The sequence below is a fragment of the Anoplophora glabripennis genome, unplaced genomic scaffold (assembly GCF_000390285.2).
Source record: "Anoplophora glabripennis isolate ALB-LARVAE unplaced genomic scaffold, Agla_2.0 scaffold114, whole genome shotgun sequence".
In the NCBI taxonomy this organism is placed as follows: Eukaryota; Metazoa; Arthropoda; class Insecta; order Coleoptera; family Cerambycidae; genus Anoplophora; species Anoplophora glabripennis.
In genome coordinates this window covers 218,668-239,172 of record NW_019416319.1, presented here as the reverse complement: position 1 = coordinate 239,172, position 20,505 = coordinate 218,668, and the positions used below count along the sequence as shown (strand labels likewise).

General features: G+C 31.4%; 1 protein-coding gene across 1 annotated transcript; it reads left to right on the top strand.

Moving 5' to 3' along the window:
- The first annotated feature begins 1,992 nt into the window (after positions 1-1,992).
- LOC111691375 (odorant receptor 49b-like) lies at positions 1,993-9,357 on the top strand. The gene is made up of 5 exons (XM_023454081.1): positions 1,993-2,429; positions 3,600-3,701; positions 8,548-8,653; positions 8,723-8,884; positions 9,307-9,357. Exons 1-5 carry the CDS (start codon positions 1,993-1,995, stop codon positions 9,355-9,357), a joined length of 858 nt encoding a protein of 285 aa, XP_023309849.1.
- The last annotated feature ends 11,148 nt before the right edge of the window (positions 9,358-20,505 follow it).

Genomic DNA, 20,505 nt, shown 5'->3' with positions numbered 1-20,505 from the left:
GGGCGTTTCTCATTATTGTGACATTTTTGAACATGATTGTCTGTATCTCAGCTGTTAAATAAGTTAGAGTTAAACTGAAAACTGCTCAAGATTATTTCTTGGGCGTAGAATTGAATGCCGGTATAAGATTTTTAGTAGATCTTAAGATTCCGGAGTTATGACCCAAAGTTATATTTTTTTTGATGGAAATCGTTTAATTAGCTTCAATTTGCTTTGATTTAACGAGCTATCTTGGCTTTCGAAGAAACATTTGTTGTTCATCCTTGATATTTGAAACATGTGCAAAAAATGACTTTACGGTTTTTTCCCGAGGTATTCCCTTTGATTAAATAAAAAAATTATTGTCAACAGATCTTGACATTAGAGACTACAAGCTACAAAACATTTTTTTATCTGGACACGACCATTTTTCACTGAATCTTTCAAAAATCACTAAAAAATTTTGTTTTCCTTAAATTTTTGCCCGTATCTAGTGTATAAACTCCACTTAAACCCAAGCTAGTTGGGTTCAAACGAATGTAGGAATTATTCAGTGATCCCAAAAATATAAAGATACGCTGGTTACACTTCATTTCTAAATGTAGAAAAGCGTAATATTAGCAATTTGCCCTATTTTTTTTTAGGTTAGGTACGAACTCCGACTAGTTGAAGTTATATGGATATCAGAACTGGTTTCAGCTATCCCGAAAACATAAAGTGTGGTGTCTACACTGTATTACTCATCGTAGAAAAGTATTATTTCAACGATTTGAAGTATTTTTAACGTTAGAGACGAACAGTGACAAAATGAGGTTTAACGAACATTGAATTCGAAATAGGCAACCCCAAAAGCGTATAGATACGGTGATTTAGTCTACAATACAGTATTTATATGTTTCTTATTTACCAATATTAGTCATTAAACAGGATTTTCTATGATTGCGGACGCCATATTGGAACCGCCATGATGTTTATTTGAAATCATTTTTATCTTTAGTTATTGTGTCAACTATTAATATTACCCTAGAAGAATATACTCGTAAAATACAGAGTAGATGAGATTTTTCAATTTTATGATGTTTGCGGAGTCCTAACTTCTGAATGTCTTCCTTGGATCATTTTAGACAAAAAACGTTAAAGTCCTAAAGTTAAAAGTTAAAAAAATTCATCACATTTATTTAAATGTATCTGAAATTGTATTACTTGGATTAATGCTGCTATTCAAAATAATCCAAGGAAACTTCCTGAAAGATGACATGGATTTAGAAAACACCGTTTAATAAACTTAAAAGCTCTTGTAAATTGAGACATTGTAAATATTTTATTTTTTACACATTTGTCAATACAAGGCTAAAGTACACAATATTATGACTCACTATATATGATGAGAAAAGGAACCAGGAACTGTAGAATAAACTAATACCCAGCTTCCTATGATCCGATACCAATTTAACCATAAATCAATATTTTTTTTCTTTTGTAAATATCTTTAATAGGTGGAGATTATGACAATAATTTAGTTATAGCATTTAACTTTTCCGCAAGCAATCGCAAAATGAACTTCAAAACTCATGAATATTTAAATTCTTATAGAAAAGAAAATATGTTTTAATAAGTGGGCGGTGAAAGTAATTTTTTTAATTCTGCTACATAAGTACAAGATTATACGACATTTGTCATTTACCATCTTAACTTAGCAATAGACCACGAATAAAATGAAGGACAGTTACTTCTACAAACATTTTATGTTTCTTGGAATACACCCTGACAAACAGTTTAACAAGTGTCGTTTTATTTTTGATGTCATTACAATAACGTGCATTTTTATTTTGGCGTTAATTAAACTTTTTCAGGATAAGAATTTAATAAATGTAGAATTGGTCTCTTCCGTTTTTCTTGTAAGTATACAAAACAAGAATATTTTTGTGAAAAACTTTTGTTGATGCTAAAAACTGACTATTATTTGTATTCCAGGCAGCCATAAAGTATCTTACTTTGGTGAATTGGAGAAAAATGACTAGACAGTTTGAATATACCATAGAAGAATTCTGGAAAATCGTCGTAGCAGATAACCAAATAACATTCCTCTTACGACATTTAAAAGCTGTAGAAACTTTTTATAGATACGTCTTCATATTTGGTCCTTTCGTATTTATGGCAAAGCCACTGGTTACGCAGGACTCGTCCATTTTTAATTGCTACGTACCTCCCGTGATACCGTTTCCATTATTCTACATTCTCGAATGTTACTTAGTCTTTCTAGGGTCATCTGCCTTTATTGCTCTGAATTTATTTGCATGTTCCCTCATAGTTTTAGTTGCGGTACAATTCAGGCTTCTGAATTTGAAGATTAAATATCTTAATTTGGAAGATATTGAAAATTCCCAGGATTTTAATCGCTTCGTTAGAGAATTGAAGTGCATTGTTAATTATCAACAGTTTCTTATGAGGTGGGTTCATTTAATTTTATTTTAATTTAGTCCTTTTGCAACTAAACCGACCACCCTAAAATATTTCATAGAAGCACCTAAATATTAATTAATATAACTTAGAATTAATATTTGGTTGCAGAACCATTCATTATCGATTCAGGTTGCAATAAATAACTAAGAGAAAAAATTATTTAAGACAAAATAAAATTTAATTAAGTAAAACGATAACGGAACAAAAATACACTTTTTCTTTTATCTAAAAAATTATGGTGGGTGTTTTTAATGGACATCCTGGTTATTGTTAATGGTGTGTATGTCCTCCTCGAGTCCGAACTACAGAATTCGTCGTGACAGTGAGTCTACCAAATTTCTTAAGCGTATTTGTTTCGAGAGTTGGAAAAAACGTTGGCATAAGTGCAATGTATCGGGTGGGGATTACTTTGAAGGCGAAGAAATTAATTTGGAAACATAAAAAATAAACTCACCTCTTTTTGGACAATGGGTTATAACATCACTCTATATAACGCACTTCGATGGGTCGTTGACGTTTCGAAAATCAATCTGTTTTCGTTTTCAGTACTCAACAATGATGTTTCGTTGATTAGTCAATGATGTCAATTTTAATCAGTAACAAATAAAAACGAAATGTCGTTGCTGAATGGAGAAAACGAAAACAGATTGATTATCGAAGTGTCAACGACATGTTAAAGGGAGCGATAAAAAGTTATGCGAATTTTGTGATTCGCCTGCTTTCTTCAGTGTTGTGTTAATTAAAACGATATTCATCAACTCCGAGTTGCTATACACGCAAGCCATTTTGACATTAACTACTAAAAAACTATTATAAACATTATCGCAACAAAGATTGTAAAATCGGATTTCCGTATTCCGAGTCGCTGAGGCCACGTGGCTCTCCACGCGTATTACGAATGACGCTAAAGACTGCAGTTGTCCAGCTATGTAGTGATTGAAAGTACTGCAACTTCAGTAATTTTTTTCTCGGAAACTATAAGGATTTTGCAAAAAATTTTTTTTACAATAATGACTCCATTTCTCATGCCTCATCTATTCCCAATTTTTTTTTAATAAGTTGTGAATCACCGCGTATATTTTCAAATATTTCCAATATTTTTTGTACACTTTTATTTAGAATTAACAAGACAAAATTAATAATTTTGTCTCTTTCAGATACGTTAAGGATTTGAATAAATTATTCTGTGTGCCGGTTGCATTTCTAATGATCATCAGTGTCATCATTTTGTGTTCAAATATGTATATCCTCTCAACAAAGTAAGTATTTTTGCAAATATTGAACTTTTTAAACTGAGATAGAAACTGAATCTATTTCGTCAAGAGAGTGTTTAGAGTCAGAGAAAATTATTAATTATAAAAATTGTACGAATTCCCTGAGACGCAGAGTGGGAAAAAAATCTCTGTACAATAAAGATATTTTTCATTTTTTTTATTAATTAGTGAGTCTAAACTTAGTTAATGTTGGTTTTGAGGTTAGGTCAAGCATTAAAAAAAGGTTTTTTCGAAAAAACCTCACCGGAATATGAAAATTCAGATTACCACGAGATTATTAAAAAAAAAATCACGACGAGACGATGAAAATTGGCGAGCGGCGAGAATTTTGTCCAATATTTCCCACTGTGAGACGCTTGCATTTAATGTCACATCATGCAAATGAGCGTTGACAACTTATCAAAATAAACCGGCTCTACTTTTTTTTTAATCCCTGTATATTTTAACATTTTTGGATACAAATCTTTCTGATGATTACAGTGATATAAGGTTTAGAGTATAGGTTTATTTCGAATGTATGTCGAAATGTTAAACAAAAAAAATTACAGGGTGTTGGATTCCTTTTTATTTCTTATTTTCTCCTTAACTCAGAACCCAACAACAGCAAATTTTGTTCAAAAAAAGAAATTTTAATATCCTGTAACATTTTTTGCGACTTTTTTCGTTTAATTAAGTTTGGTTAAAACAACATTTGGATTCTAGATTATACCCTTGAAGTTTGTAACATTCGTTAGGTGACACCCTGTATAATATTTATGTGAAATATAACACAAGAATAAATTTAAAATATTTTATATATTGTACACTACATTTATCCACAAGGTAATCATTAAGGTGGCCATATTCCTGGCCGAGAAATAGTGAAATTTCTGGCGTTTTTAGGTACTGAAATCTTTAAAAGTAAAACGTGTAGAACAAAAGTAAGCACAAAAATAAAATCCTTGATGTTTTGTTTATTCATTGTTACCATTTAAATTTACTCAAATAAAATAATAACTAAAAAAAAGCGTTTGTAAAACATGCGTTTGCTGTTATTCTAACCCCACATTTTAAGAATTATTTTCACGTACTTATAAATAAAAGTAAACAATTTTATATGTAGGACTAAGCAAGTAAATGTTATAAGAATATTTACATGTGGAATTATATATAAAAAAGTTAGTATTTTCGTAGATTTCAGTACCTAAAACCTTGATGGTTTGATCGTTTTTTGCACCTGTTTATTCGTTTTACTGCGGCGTCTTTGAAAATACTCAGATGGCATGACATAACATTCCTATTATTTGATAAGCTTTAGATTATTCAGTTATTAAATGTTTGAAATTATTTGTCTTTGCGGAAAACACTATTTAAAGAATATGGGGCCCTTAAGTGAATTTAAATTATTTTCAAATTTTGTATTTACTGTTAACGTATTCATCAATATCGATATAAGGTAACTTTTCATTATAACTTGAAGCATGATTTGAAGTTTCAATAAGTTATCAACCAGTTACTTTTTGAATTTATGAGAATCGAATTTGCGGGGAATCTTTCCTATAAAGTTTTTATCAAGGACGTTTCGTTAAAAAGGTACAGGGTGTTAAACTTTAAAAAATATTTTTAATTTTTTTAAATAATTTAAAAACTAGTGAGTGAAATAATTTAAAATTGCGCACATGTATTTATGTAAACATTGTACAAAATCTGAGGCCTTTTTTAAAATTTAGATGCTCCAGTGGCGGAGTTACAGGGTATCGGTGGCATATTTTTCTAAATAAAATAGTACGCCACTGCTTTATGGTAACAACCGTGATATTTTCGGATTCGTCTTTCAATTTTCTGCAAATTACTACTCTGATTTTCGAGTAAAACTTAAAAAACGAACAGAGAATACACTTCGATATTCGAATATAATGCTATTTAAAATTACATAGTGGGCTGCGATAGCAACTTTGACATTCTGAGCAGTTAGAAGAAAGAATAAATAATGCGTTGCATCAGATTTAAGCCTCAATAAATTTCGAACAAATTACATTTTCGTTACTAAAAAGGTGTCGGGCCTGTGTTTATGGAAATAGAGGTATTTTTGAGCATTTACTCAAACAAAATCATTAAAATGATGACTAATGTTATTAATTTATTTATTCGAGTAAATAACCGAATGCTTGTCATGTCATTTAAGTAAAAGTGTTTTCAGTTGGTTTTTTAAGTTTTACTCGACAATCAAACCCTTTTTGAAAAACATTACAGAGTAGTAATTTGCAGAAAATTGAAATATGAATCCGAACATACCATGGTTGTTACCGTAAAGCAGTGGCGTACTATTTTATTTATAAAAATTTGTCACCGATACCCTGTATCTTCAACATTGGAGCATCTAAATTTTAGGAAACGGCCTCAGATTATGGACAATGTTTACATAAATACATGTACCCAATTTCAAATTACTTCACAATTATATTTTTTGAAGTTTAACACCCTGTATCTTTTTAACGAAACGTCCTAGATAAAAACTTTATAGGAAAGACACCTTAAAATTCACCAAAGAATACGAGGTTTCATTTTTGGTCACCATTTGTGAATCACCTTGTATAATTAATAAAATGTAACTTCAGATTCACGAATCATTATTTTTTGAGACATTAACATTTTCTTGACTATTGACTAGTTTGCATTTGACTCGGAGTAAAACTTTATAAAATAATCGACAATAATTTATAGATTAACATTTGTTAAACTTAGATTGAAGTATCGAACATTGTTTTAAGCTGCAATTGAACAATTTATTTTGTCGCATATATGTATTATCATATTTTGTCCTGATCCATATATTTATTATTTTTTCATTTACTGTAAATTGAAAAAGTATCTTTATATTATACGAGAGCAACACCTCAGGAATATAGTTTTTCTACATGCCTAGTTGAAATATTTATCAAACAGCTTCTTAGAGATGTTTTCATACACCGCAAGGGTAACGTAGTCTATGTACAGGGTGTCCCACTAAGGTCGGTCACGTACGATATTAGGAAAAGTATAGGCCCTAGAACTTCGGGAAAAAAAAGTTTGATGAATAAATCAACTAAGAGAAATCGCTGGAAATAGTTTTCAAGTTCGTAGTTCGGCCGCTAGGGGGCGCAATTTACATACCAAAACATTGAGTTCAATTTTTCTCAGAAATGTTTCCTATTCAAATATGTATATTAAATAGTACAAATATGGATAGCCGGATTCATTGCACATAATTTTTGTTATTAACATTTTGTTCTATCTCTCGACAGAATGGGTGGGGAAGCCCCTAATATCTGATCAAAAAAATGCATTTTTTAAAAAATTGGCTCATCAAAAGCCCATAGTGTCATTCCTAGTTGGAAAGGTCTTTTCATGCTTTATTTCGTGGTGAATCCGTAATGTCATTTACTTCAACATGGAAACCTATAGATGGCGTTATGCATTTATAAAAGAATCTACCTAAGAAGCACGCAGTGATGGTTAAATTCCTGTATTGAAAATAATGGTATGCATTTCGAGCATGTTTTGGTATGTAGATTGCGCCCCCTAGCGACCGAGCTACGAACTTGAAAACTATTTCTAGAGATTTCTCTTGGTCGATTGATTCATCAAAATTTTTCTCCCGAAGCTCTAGGTTCTATATACTTCCTTTAATATCGTACCTCGCCGACCTTAGTAGGACACCCTGTATATATAAACTAAATAATAAATTGTCTTGAACACGCGAGATATTATTTAACTGTACATTTTTTTTCTATATTGAAAGTATTTACCACGCCAAAAAATTATCTAGGGAACCTATCTCTGACAATTTTTCTGATAGGTAATACACTAAAATATTTTCCCCTATTAAGGTGTATTTATAAAGGTTGTTGTTTTTGAATTATTATTTCGTTGCCAAAATTACGATAAACGTTCTTCTCAGTACATGAAATTTTTGTTTATATAGCTTTTTCAAATTTATATATCATAATTATTTAGGTATGGTCAAATATAATTTCTTGTAATTTTTGTCTTATGTTAAGTTTTCTTGATATTTCTCCTGTGATATACAGGGTGTCCCGAAATTCATGCAACAAAATTTGGTCATAGATTCCAAATTTATGGAACCAGTATTTTTTCTTTTTGCCAACTGGCCCCCTCTTTTGGAGTTACAGCCCCCTGAAATCAGCCCCATTGAATTTAGAAACTTTTTTGTCTCTTGATATTTGTTTCGTAAAACGCAATGTTTTTGAGGAAAATGGCGAATCACGATATGCATTCGATCACATTTTGACATTTTTCTCGAAAACATTGCGTTTTACAAAAATGTATAAAGAGACAAAAAATTTCTAAATTTAATGGCTTTCTAGTGGACTGATAATTTTTAAGAAATTTAAATATGCGACCAATTTTTTTTGGCTCCAAAGACAAGGGGACCCACGAAAAATTGTCTTAAGGGGGTTCACCGCCAAAAAACGTAGCACCATCAGATTCCATGTCATAAAACCCCTGTGTACCAAATTTAGTAATTCTCGTACAACAGGGTTCTGAGATATAAAAAAAATATTATTTTTAGGGGCGAACTTCAGGGGGCTGTAACTCCAAAAGAGGGGGCGTCTTGGTAAAAATTAAAAATACGGGTCTCCTAAATTTGTCTTAAGAATCTGTGACCAAATTTTGTTGTATAAATTTCGGGACACCCTGTATTTGTCAAATAACAGTCTTTCTTAGATATTGATTTACGACTACGTTTATTAGTAAATATGCTACTGCCTTTCATCAGTTTCTAAAACAATGTTGAATCTTCCAATTCAGATAACTCGAGGTACACTCTGATTTTAAACGATTTTTTCAGTCAAGGAACTGTAGTTGACAGAAGTAGAATTATGGTGACCAGTTCCTGTGTAATCGTCGAATATTTTTTGGTATATGGTCTCCCTGCTCAGTTACTGATGGACGAGGTTTGTACAAAATCTAAATTTAAGGCAAACATCGGTATATAAAATACTTACAAAATGATTATGTTGTAGTCAGCAGCAACAGCAGATATGATATACCATGAATGTAAATGGTACTTACCGAAATTACGACCTTTGAGGAAAGATTTTTTGATAATGATTTTTCACAGTCAGAAAAGTATTTGCTTAAGAGCTGGAAACTACCATGTCATTAACAATCAAACCATTTTACTAGTAAGTAAAATTTGTTAAAATTGAATTGGTTTTGTTTTGTAATTATTATACTTTTATTTCTTCTCTTTTTCATTTTATTTTTGTTGCTAATAACCACTTACATTGTTACATTTGTACAGATATTAGAGCTCCATATTATTTACTGAAAGATCTCTTGAGTCACTCGAATAATATGCGCAGAAAATAAAATATTTCAAATGATTGGTTGAAATCCTGAAATACTACTTTTTACATTGAGATATACTATTCGCGTCTTCAAGTTAGCTTTAGCGTCAATTTTTATATTTACTGTAGTTTTATTATAAAGTTTGTATTAAAAAATTGATATTTTTAATAAAATACCATTATTTATTTAAATAAACATTAGTTCAAATAAATATAATATGGTGCTTATTATACTGAACACAACATTTTATTTTCAGATGCTGAAAACTGCATATAGCTTTTATGCCTTTCTAAGAAAAGTAACATAGGCTATGAAATGACAAATTTTGCACATATTTTGTCACACTGTTACCCAAACTCTCATAATATTTAAACTGTCTCATAGATTTAGAAAAAGCGGTTACTCCAGAAAGCTAGAATATATTTCAATTTTCTTTAAATAATATCACTTGAGGTAGTTAGATCTTTATTGAAGAAAATATGGTTATACAGGGTGATCGAGAATGATTGACCGTGCCGCCTCATACTGATTTTTGATGTGCGGCATACCAGTTTTTGATACCAATACTAGAATCATGAGCGCAGGTTGAGGGATTTTAATGGTAAACAAATAATTACGTTCAAACGTCAAATAAATTAGGTTACTGTCAAAATGGAAATTCATAATAAAAATATCAATTATTTAACAAAAATCAAAGTTATTTCACAAATTAAGCAATACTGATGGACCAATAAATGTTATTATTGTTATTATTATTAAAGAGGATGACAGAATCAAATGTAGGTTTAGCCTAACTTTTCCAAAATTCTTATTTCATTTACAATTAGAAAAACTTTTAAATCAAAGTTTGATGTAGCTAATTTTGAATAACGACTGTAAGTGCTTCAGCGATTTTATTTTTAAAACGTTATGAGTTAATTTTAAAACAGAAGCACTATTGTGGCTACATTCTTGGCATCTAAGACGATTCAGCTATACAGCGATACGCTGCAAGCTGCTGTTTTTCATCAAAGCAAACTGCTGTATGCTTATAAGACGACTATTTTGCAGCTACTGCTTTCACACTTCTGAATATCCAGCGCAAGCGATCCAGCCCAAAAATTTATGCTGAACATTTTAGTTAGCTGTCGAAATTCAGGAAAAGTGTCTTAAAAAAATTTGCTTCAAGCAAATGCAAGCAGTTGGAAGTGCTTGATTATGTTAGATGGTAGGATTGTCTGTATGACCGAGAGCAATAAACAACAGTTACATGCAATATATAATAACAGAGTAATTGGAATTTTTTCACATTTTATTGAATATTTTACCTTAAAATTACATAAAATCCATAAAAATATCTATATTTTTACAATAAATGTTCAATATGATGTCCATTGTTGTTCAAGCAGGTATTAATTCTTCTTTTCATATTATTAAATACATTCTGTAAAACATTTTGTGTAATACTCCTAATTTCGTTTGTAATTGCCTCTTGAAGTTCTTCAATCGTGTGTAACCGTTGAGCAAATACTGAATTTTTTAAAAAACCAAATAAATAATAGTCTAGGGGTGTAAGGTCAGGAGAACGTGGTGGCCATCTATCTCGACTAATTATTCGATCATCATAATACTCTCTAATCAACTCTAAAGTTTCGTTAGAGGTGTGAGCTGTTGCGCCATCTTGCTGAAAGTATCCATGATGGATTTCATCGTCGTGAAGTTCCTCAAAAAATGGTAACAATATTTGCTGCCGATATACCTGCCCAGTTACATTTTCACGGAAAAAATATGGTCCGATTATTCTTCTACGTGACATAGCTACCCAAACACCAAGTTTAATAGGGTGCAGAGTTGTTTCACGCAAAATATTAGGGTTTTCTGTGTTCCAAGAGCGATAATTTTGGGAGTTTACGTACCCACTTAAATGAAACCACGCTTCATCAGAAAAAAATGTTAGATCTAGAATATCGTCGTCATTCAGATTTTCGTTAAACCAATTACAGTATTGCACACGTTTTCCAAAATCTAACGGAAGTAGTTCCTGCACAACACTAACTTTATAAGGATGAAAATGCAACTTCTTTACTGCTTTATGGCATGATCCATATGATATTCCTATAAACAATTTAGGAATAATGATACAAATTTTAGAATAAATATTTGTTATTAAGTACCTGTTTGAGCAGATAACCGACGTAGTGATTTGGTTGGACTAGCTCGTAAGCGGTTTTCAACATCTTCCAAGACTTCCTCTGTAAGAATAGACTTTCTGCCTGGAGATTTTCCTCTACAAACACTTCCAGTGTTATGGAAGCGTTCCACTAATCTCTTCACGTGTCTCGAAAAAATTTCATAATCAATTTCATCATTTGGAAATTGTTCTTGAAATTGTAAATGACACGAATTCATCGAATATTTCCAACCATTACCATTGTTTTGTCCACTACGAAAATAGGCCTCCAGAAGAAATTTATCATGTTCTAATGAAAATGCCATGTTAACCTAAATTAAAAAACCGATTAGGTTAGAGAACAACATACGCAATAAATTAATTACTCACGTATAATATCCACCTACTCTAACTGTAGTATTGAAAAATACTGTTTTATAATGTCGCAAAATATATCAGGTAACAACAAAATCTACAAAATAATATTCAAGCCGAAAAATCCGTGCGCCAATGAACAGAACGTCAAATTGTGAAATCGCCACAGAACAGCATGAAATCGCACGGAAAAAAAGTAATTTTAGCAAGCGGAAATCAGTTTTGATAGCAATTGAGTCAGGGTACGTTCAGAATCTGGTCAATCATTCTCGATATCTCTGTATAATCGCTTTTATAATGCTTTTTGAAACTGTAGTACTAAATCTAGTAACAGGGCCGGATTTTTTTTTAGAGAGCTTGTAGCCCCGGGGCTCACCATAGGTTAATCTAGCATAAAGGAAATGTTTGTATATTTTAATTAAATTAGTACTAAATGCATTGAGTTTTATTTTGTTTTCCATAGCCTATATGAAAAAAAAATTGGACAAACATGTGTCAATTAAAAAATGTGGTTTTTCTCTAGTAAAGTGTTTAACCTTATAATCTTGTAAATACTATCTATATTTGATACTATAATTTAAAAAGTATATGCATTACGATAGAAAAATTATATCAAAAACCAGATGAGCCCGTAACAGAGCATAAAAAACATAGAACATTCGATTTCATATATATAAAATTTCAATATAAAAGAATATTTTACTAACATACATAATTAATATCAAACTATATTTCACTGCATGTATCCATTTATATCTAAGGATTGCTTATTAGCAATCGATGATATACTGCATATATTTAACATGCATATTTTATCACATAGAAATGTACAACTTTTTTATCCTTATCTGTGTATTAACTATTTAACATACAGTACACGCCTAAAGTATGGAATAAATTCAGTAAAAACGAAACAATTTTTTTTTTGGGGAAAATCCTCGAACAGGTCGATTTTTAATTTAAAAAATACATATTTTAGCATAAAAGGCGATTTTCAACCGTTATTTGTTTTCGAGTAATGTTATCGATATTTTTTTTAAATAGCAACCCCCTATTTTTTTTCTTCATTCTGAAAGATCGTTTCATTGTCGATCCGACAGTATTAAAATGTTGCTATCTTACATTACTCCAGTCGGCAGAGGCCGAAAAGTTGCTGTTGGTGACATTTTCTTGATAACTCGGAAATAACTTCACAGATCTACTTTAAATGATGAGTATAATAACAGGCTAATTTGCTGACAAAACATTTTATCAGGAAAAAAAGTTATTAACAATTTAATCGTGATAAAATTTTTTTTTAGTAGTTTTCTTTAAATAACTCAGCGGGATGACTGTACGAAAAAATGCTTAGGACATGATTTTGTTCGTAATAAAAATAGCTACAAAATGGCGGTGGTCCGATTACGAAATTTGCAATAACAAAGCCGTGAGATTGAAAAAACGGTATAAAACGCCAATTTTTTTAAGTTGCTGTAAAAATGTCAATTATAAACAAAAAGTGATAAAACTTTCGAAAACTATAGTTCAATATATATACAATAATGACGCTAAAGCCGAAAATCAGGAGAGCAAAACTTTTTGTTCTATAAGGTGTTATACATTCATCGGCATCTGAAACTCGAAACTTTGCCAAATTTGTTCGAAGCTTTGCTGACACTTGAAATTTGGTACACACATAGTGTAAATATGCAGAAACCAAAAGCAATTTGCAAAATTCAAGTATCTTCATTTTTGCAGTTTTGGTAAGGTTTTATACGTCACCCTAGTTTTATACGTCACCGTTTTTTTAATTTTTGGACGTATATTTATGTATATTTATAAAATATTCCATTACGGTAGATTAGCCAGCATAATTACCTACAATTTAAAAAAATATATATTTTCATCGTTTAGATCCTAAGCTACTTAACATTTTGCGCCTGTTAGCCGTAGTCGTACATTATTCAACATATTAACATAAAACAAAATCGTACGTGTGGGGTAAACCTTTAACTTTAAGTAAACAATTGTTTAAATTTACTGTTGCATATTTCTAATAGTATACAAGCGCCGAAGAGCGGAGCTCGCGCTCGAAAATGAAAAGTTAAAGGTTTACCCCACACGTACGATTTTGTTTTATGTTAATATGTTGAATAATGTACGACTACGGCTAACAGGCGCAAAATGTTAAGTAGCTTAGGATCTAAACGATGAAAATATATATTTTTTTAAATTGTAGGTAATTATGCTGGCTAATCTACCGTAATGGAATATTTTATAAATATACATAAATATACGTCCAAAAATTAAAAAAACGGTGACGTATAAAACTAGGGTGACGTATAAAACCTTACCAAAACTGCAAAAATGAAGATACTTGAATTTTGCAAATTGCTTTTGGTTTCTGCATATTTACACTATGTGTGTACCAAATTTCAAGTGTCAGCAAAGCTTCGAACAAATTTGGCAAAGTTTCGAGTTTCAGATGCCGATGAATGTATAACACCTTATAGAACAAAAAGTTTTGCTCTCCTGATTTTCGGCTTTAGCGTCATTATTGTATATATATTGAACTATAGTTTTCGAAAGTTTTATCACTTTTTGTTTATAATTGACATTTTTACAGCAACTTAAAAAAATTGGCGTTTTATACCGTTTTTTCAATCTCACGGCTTTGTTATTGCAAATTTCGTAATCGGACCACCGCCATTTTGTAGCTATTTTTATTACGAACAAAATCATGTCCTAAGCATTTTTTCGTACAAAGTCATCCCGCTGAGTTATTTAAAGAAAACTACTAAAAAAAATTTTTTTCACGATTAAATTGTTAATAACTTTTTTTCCTGATAAAATACTTTGTCAGCAAATTAGCCAGTTATTGTACTCATCATTTAAAGTAGACCTGTGTAGTTATTTCCGAGTTATCAAGGTTTGACACACGCCGAACCTCTACCAACTGGACTACATAGGAAAGATTTCGAGTAAATCACAATTAAATGTTAGAAAATGTAAATTTTATTCATTAAAAAAATAACAATTCCTATGTCAAGCAAATACGATTCATTAAGTTTTATTCCTAAATTAAGTGTTCGAATTGCCACCCACCGACTTCTTGACAATACGCAGGTATGTGTAGAAATTCTTCTTGCACATTATGAATTATTTCTGGGGTAACTCTGTGTATTTCATCTATAATACAATTTTGGAGTTCTTCTAAATTTTATGGTCTATTAACGTACACTTCTATCGTTCCTCGTCTGCCGATCCACCTCCTAGGAAAACAATTGTCCAGAAAATCTTAAACAGGGCGCGCATAGTGCAAAGATGGTGCGTCTGGCTGAAACCATATGATGTCATCGGGAATGTCAGGGTCATTATCGTTAGGAAAAATTACTGCAAGCGCTGGAACAAGATCATTTTGTAAAAACTCTAAATATCTTTCTCCTGTAAGGGTTCCTTCAAAGAAGAAAGGCCCCACTATTCTGTTGTCAACTATTCCAGCCCACACATTTAATTTCTGTGGGTGTTGGGTAGTGTCTCTGCCATCCAATGAGGATTTTCCCAACTCCAATACCTGCAAGTTTGATGGTTCACTGTACCATTGAGACAAAACGTGGCCTCGTCTGAAAAAAGTATTTGCCGGTGTAAATCGCTATTTACTTGACATAAATCCATCATTTCACAAAAGTGTAAGCGGCGGTCGGGATCGTCTTCATTGAGTTCCTGCACAAGTTTAATTTTGTAGGGATGATATTTTTCCAGCCTCAGGATACGTAGCACTGTGGTCTGACTAATTTCATTGTTTAATGCAACCAATCGTGAAGTATTATGAGGATTATCTACAATACTTATCAAAATGTTCTGTTTGTGATCTTCACTAACGCTTGGACGTCCAGGTTTTGGAATATCTACAACATTGCCAGTTTCTCTAAATTTAGATTCTATCTTACTGACTGTTGATTGGCTGATACGGCGATCTGGATGTTTTTCATTAAATAAATCGCAAACTTCCTGCTGCGTTCCAGCCTTATCCCCGCATCCGATAAGAATTAAACTTTCAATTCTTTGTGTGACAGTTTAATGTGCCATAATACTTTAAATTCAACAATAATTTTTATATTGCTTACAATACTTAGAAAGTCGGTATGACAGTGACACTTTGTAAATATTTACACCTACGTGATCCATAAAAAACTTCAGGCATTTCAAACGCTTTTGCTTTATTTTAATTGATTTGGGTTTTCTAGCATTCAATCGTCATTTACTCGAAAACTTTCCTATGTAAGATGGCAACATTTTAATACTGTCGGATCGCCAATGAAACGATCTTTCGGAATCAAGGAAAAAAATAGGGGGTTGCTACTTAAAAAAAATGTCGATGACGTCATTATTCGAAAACAAATGACGGTTGCAAATCGCCTTTTATGCTAAAACATGTATCGACATGTTCGTGGATTTTTTCGAAAAAAAAAATGTGTTTCGTTTTTATTGAATTCCATACTTTAGGCGCCTACTGTATGTCCAATAAAGCAGCCTTACATAATTCTTAGCAAATATCCATATTTTTTTAATTAAGCTAGAACATAACGACTAAGTATATTTTTATTTTTTTTTAATATTGAATGAAATATTATGAGATTACTGTCAACTTTAATATTAAAATCTCCTAATACTTTTATTGCATTTTTTCTAAAATTGTCGATGTTTTTCAAAGTGTTTTCTTTTGAATATATTTAATTTATTTTAATTCAGCTTCGAATCGATACTAGTATACAATTTAAAGCGCAATTAGCTTTACGTTTTCTTTTTAATATTTATAATTGCTCTACCAAAAAGTGAAAAATGTTCAGAAATATACGTCACCGTTTTTTTTAATTTTTGGAAAAATATATACCTATATATATTTATAGAATATTCCATCACGGTAGATTAACCAGCATAATTACCTACAAATTAAAAAAATATATATTTTCATTGTTTAGATCCTAAGCTACTTAATATTTTGCGCCTGTTAGCCGTAGTCGTACATTATTTAACATATTAACATAAAACAAAATTGTACGTGTGAGGTAAACCTTTAACTTTTCATTTTCGAGCGCGAGCTCTGCTCTTCGGCGCTTGTATACTATTAGAAATATGCAACAGTAAATTTAAACAATTGTTTACTTAAAGTTAAAGGTTTACCCCACACGTACGATTTTGTTTTATGTTAATATGTTGAATAATGTACGACTACGGCTAACAGGCGCAAAATGTTAAGTAGCTTAGGATCTAAACGATGAAAATATATATTTTTTTAAATTGTAGGTAATTATGCTGGCTAATCTACCGTAATGGAATATTTTATAAATATACATAAATATACGTCCAAAAATTAAAAAAACGGTGACGTATAAAACTAGGGTGACGTATAAAACCTTACCAAAACTGCAAAAATGAAGATACTTGAATTTTGCAAATTGCTTTTGATTTCTGCATATTTACACTATGTGTGTACCAAATTTCAAGTGTCAGCAAAGCTTCGAACAAATTTTGCAAAGTTTCGAGTTTCAGATGCCGATGAATGTATAACACCTTATAGAACAAAAAGTTTTGCTCTCCTGATTTTCGGCTTTAGCGTCATTATTGTATATATATTGAACTATAATTTTCGAAAGTTTTATCACTTTTTGTTTATAATTGACATTTTTACAGCAACTTAAAAAAATTGACGTTTTATACCGTTTTTTTAATCTCACGGCTTTGTTATTGCAAATTTCGTAATCGGACCGCCGCCATTTTGTAGCTATTTTTATTACGAATAAAATAATTCCCTAAGCATTTTTTCGTACAAAGTCATACCGCTGAGTTATTTAAAGAAAACTACTAAAAAAAAAATTGTTCACGATTAAATTGTTAATAACCTTTTTTCCTGATAAAATACTTTGTCAGCAAATTAGCCTGTTATTGTACTCATCATTTAAAGTAGACCTGTGTAGTTATTTCCGGGTTATCAAGGTTTAACACATGCCGAACCTCTACCAACTGGATTAATCTCTACTTTACACTGCCAGAAATAGAGAACAGTTTCTGCTATAAAAATTTTCATTTTCTTGGTATACATCCTAATGCTACTATAAACAAGGCGCGTATTACCTGTCAATTTATTAAGCGGGATTTGTTATAATATTAAAATGTTGATGAAGACATAGAAGGTGCAGAAATGTGAAATTTACTTATTATTAAGTAGTATCACTTACTATACCTGTTGCAAATTAATTAATATTCGTTGCAGAATATTTGCACAGTAGGTAATAGTAATAACAAATACTTATTTATTAAATGTGTAGAGTAAAATATTAATAACTGATAAGTATTTTCTATTAGTTTGCTCGGCATATAAATAATAGATGTGATGTAGTAGGTGAAATACAAAAATATAAATACTGGGTGTCAAGTTGCATATGTCAAACTTTATCTGATGTTAGAATACCTGAAAATATGAAAAAAGGTTAATGTATATCATTCTTGGTTTATGTACAATGTTGAAATTAAAAATAAAACATATGTCTTATTTCAATACTATAAAAATGACATAAAATGACATAGTACGATGAAACTCGAGTTAATGTCTTCACTAATTATGGGTAAAAATGATGAATGACACAAATTTGTTAAGCAGTAGCGAAGACGCTAGGAGATATAATCACTAAGAACCCCATATAATAATTGCAACACCATTGAATATTTTGGAAATTGGATAAACGTATTTAATTCGGTATCTGTTTTTAAGATTAACATTATTTAGATTATTTTATTTAAAATAAGAATTCGACAGAGCCAAAAAAGTTGAAAGTAACTCCAAAACTATTCTTTCAACAAATAAAAATATTAGATTATTTTGTTCAAAATTTAATTTTAAATGAGATATAATTATCAAAATTTTTATTTTCTGGAGCATAACAATTTATTTTTACTCATAATTTAAGTCATTACCCTTTCTCCATGAACCTACGTCAAACAATGAAAATATTTACGGAATCAGTAGTTTAACGATAAGCGTTAAGAAAATACATATGGGACGATCCACGTCAAATCGATCAAGCCTGTGTCCAAAATTTGAGAGCATCTACGAAGATGGTTTTCGGCTTAAAAAATTCGTCTTTCCAATTACTTTAAGATGCTAATTGGCAGAATTGAAAAATCCAAGATGGCGGACATAATATAGCGCCTAGAAGTATGAGAAAAATAAAGAATCGCCCAATAAACTTCTCCCAGTAATCAGATTAACCACAAATTCATACCCAAATAGTCTGAACAGGTGCCCTTGATACCGTTGGACATGAGTATGGAGTTATTTTTCAAAAATTCAAGATGGCGAATTTCATACAGTGACTTGTAAGGCTAAAAAGCCTGAAATCGTCATTCAAAGGGAAGTGAACTGTCGATTTCACCCATAAACCTTATCTGAACAGATATTTCTCATGTTTTTCAGGTCGCTGAAACCCTAACCTCAAAAGTATTTGAGAAATCTCGATTTTTTGTCGATGTAGCTAGCTAAACATTAAAAGAATAGACAATTTTCATGTTTCTATGGTCACTAAAATGTGAAATGGAGACGATTCGATATTGTGGTGTTTTTTTCCTGTTAATTATTTTATTATTATTATTCTAACGCCTACTCACTGAAGGATCCCATCTCAATTGTTGAAATTATAACAAATTGATCGGGAGTCACGGAATATTCACTGGGTACATCGCTTAATGATGTTTATAATGAAAAGCTATTCTATAGTCTGTTTGGAAATGAAAGAGAGTAATAAAACCCCGAGATAAGAACCGACCATGGGCGTGGTAATATTTCGTTTCAGGTAATTATCGGGTAACACTAATGCTAACAGGTAATGGGTGTACATTAGTATATTTTACTGGATACATCATAGGGCAGGAGCCAGTGTATTGTGACAGATCAATCCAGTCTTAGAGCTGAATATACGAAGACGTGCTAGTGCAGTAGAGTAAAATTCGACTTGTGTTTAGTGACTATTGTGCCAGTGGATATAATATTGTTTGGGTAAAATGTCGAGCTTATCAGATTACGTACCTGCTAAACGCGTGAAAAGATGTGCGCTGTCTCAGAATGAGAAGATTATTATATTAAATGTATTTAATGCATTGAAACACCAAAATCCTACCAACAGTGTTGACGACATCGTGGAAAAGTGTTCCAAAATGACAGGGATTGGAAAATCGACTATCTACAGACTTTTAAAGGAAACAAAAAATGAACAAGATACTGTAAATCCCCCAAAATCATCTACAGGGAGGTCAAAAGTCGTTATAGATGATTTCTTCAAAAATGTCATTCGCAGAAAAGTACACTCATTTTATTTTAAAAAAGAAATACCAACGCTAAACAAAATTTTAAGTGAACTTTCAGAGGACAACGATTTGCCAAAAATCAGTAGAAGCAAATTATGGGCCGTCTTACGAGAGTTGAATTTTTGCTGGGAAAAGCAGAACAGGAAGTCAGTTCTTATCGATAAAGATGAAATTATTTGTTGGCGAAGATCCTACTTAAGATCAATTAGAAAATTCCGTGACGAAGGGAGGAATATTTATTATCTAGACGAAACTTGGGTCAACGAGGGATATACTGTAACAAAAGTATGGCAAGATAAAAATGTAAAAAGTTTTCGACAAGCATTTTTGGATGGACTTTCAACAGGGTTCAAGGCACCTTCAGGTAAAGGGCGAAGATTAATAGTGACACATATAGGTAGTGCCAGTGGTTTTGTAGATGGCGGTTTACTTTTATTTGAATCTAAAAATACAGGTGACTATCACGAAGACATGAACGCAGATGTTTTCGAAGAGTATTTTACACAGATGTTGGATCTTATTCCTCCGGGGTCTGTAATTGTCATGGATAATGCCAGTTACCATTCACGGCAGACCGAGCGGACGCCTACG

Coding starts and splice junctions, on each gene's coding strand:
- LOC111691375 (XM_023454081.1), top strand. CDS start 1,993: ATGACTAGACAGTTTGAATATACCATAGAAGAATTCTGGAAAATCGTC. Junction 3,702..8,547: donor ATGTATATCCTCTCAACAAA/GTAAGTATTTTT, acceptor CGATTTTTTCAG/TCAAGGAACTGTAGTTGACA. Junction 8,654..8,722: donor CTCAGTTACTGATGGACGAG/GTTTGTACAAAA, acceptor ATTATGTTGTAG/TCAGCAGCAACAGCAGATAT.